Genomic DNA, 1047 nt, shown 5'->3' on the forward strand with positions numbered 1-1047 from the left:
TTTGTCCTGGAGAAAAAGAAGGTGAAATAAATTTAGTACCGCAGGCTGAAGTTTGTGGTTTATTACGAGAAATGAATCAAATACTGTTTCGACTTACTAGAGTTGAAGCTGCTGTAATTGCATTTAATTCAAAACAGTATCTTAGGCAGGTTCATAAGACTATGCAAAATACAAGCCCAGGTAATTATAAATCCAATTGTCTAGTATAACATTAATGTGTTTATGCTTTATTCTGTATCTATAAACTGTTTTTTAAAGGAAAATTTGGCAAAAAATATTTAAAAAATATAGAACGTATAAGAGCCAATTGTTTAAAAAGACGACAGTTGTTTTCTAACAATGCTAGCTCAAAATTCAAAAGCCGATCTCAATGTACAGCAGCGGATCAAAATTATGGGTTAGCTGAACCATTAATCGATACAATGACCAAAGAGGATTATGACAAAAAAAAATTATTATTTTTACAAAAACTAAATGAGGCTGATAGAACTGAGATCGAAATTTGTACAAGAGATCAAAGTAATAATTCTCTTTGGTATAAAGAAAGAAGACTTCGAATCACAGCGTCAAATTTTGGCACGATATGCAAAATGCGACCTTACACTAGTTGTAAGAAAAAAATCCATAGCTTGCTATACGCACCAAATCCCAAAACAAAACAACTAACCTATGGTAATGTTATGGAATCGAAAGGTCGGAAAAAGTTTGAAGAAATGTATAACGTAAACGTCCAAACATGTGGTCTTATAATTGATTCTGATCTACCATATTTGGCAGCAAGTCCAGGTATAATTATTTATTAAATTATAGATGTATTTCATTGTAGTTATTTAAATATTCTTTTTTTATTAGATGGTCTAGTTGGAGAAAATGCCATAATAGAAATTAAGTGTCCTTACAATGCTCGTAATTCAGAAAGTCTAATCGGAAGCTTTCAACAATAAACTTGTAAGTGATAGGTAATATGATTAATTTTATTCCCAATAATTTTTATCATCGTAAAAATACAATCACTACCAAAATCGTACATTCATTTTGCTATCCGAA

At 30.6% G+C, this 1047-nt stretch overlaps 1 protein-coding gene across 1 annotated transcript; it reads left to right on the plus strand.

Annotated features, from left to right (window-relative positions):
• The first annotated feature begins 106 nt into the window (after positions 1-106).
• Positions 107-944, plus strand: LOC107885736. Its single transcript, XM_029491837.1, has 2 exons — positions 107-786; positions 853-944. The coding sequence occupies exons 1-2, from the start codon at positions 423-425 to the stop codon at positions 942-944; spliced, it is 456 nt and encodes a 151-aa protein (XP_029347697.1). The 5' UTR covers positions 107-422.
• The last annotated feature ends 103 nt before the right edge of the window (positions 945-1047 follow it).

Source organism: Acyrthosiphon pisum, unplaced genomic scaffold, assembly GCF_005508785.2.
Source record: "Acyrthosiphon pisum isolate AL4f unplaced genomic scaffold, pea_aphid_22Mar2018_4r6ur Scaffold_10590;HRSCAF=11197, whole genome shotgun sequence".
Lineage (NCBI taxonomy): Eukaryota > Metazoa > Arthropoda > Insecta > Hemiptera > Aphididae > Acyrthosiphon > Acyrthosiphon pisum.

Coding starts and splice junctions, on each gene's coding strand:
- LOC107885736 (XM_029491837.1), top strand. CDS start 423: ATGACCAAAGAGGATTATGACAAAAAAAAATTATTATTTTTACAAAAA. Junction 787..852: donor ATATTTGGCAGCAAGTCCAG/GTATAATTATTT, acceptor TTTTTTTATTAG/ATGGTCTAGTTGGAGAAAAT.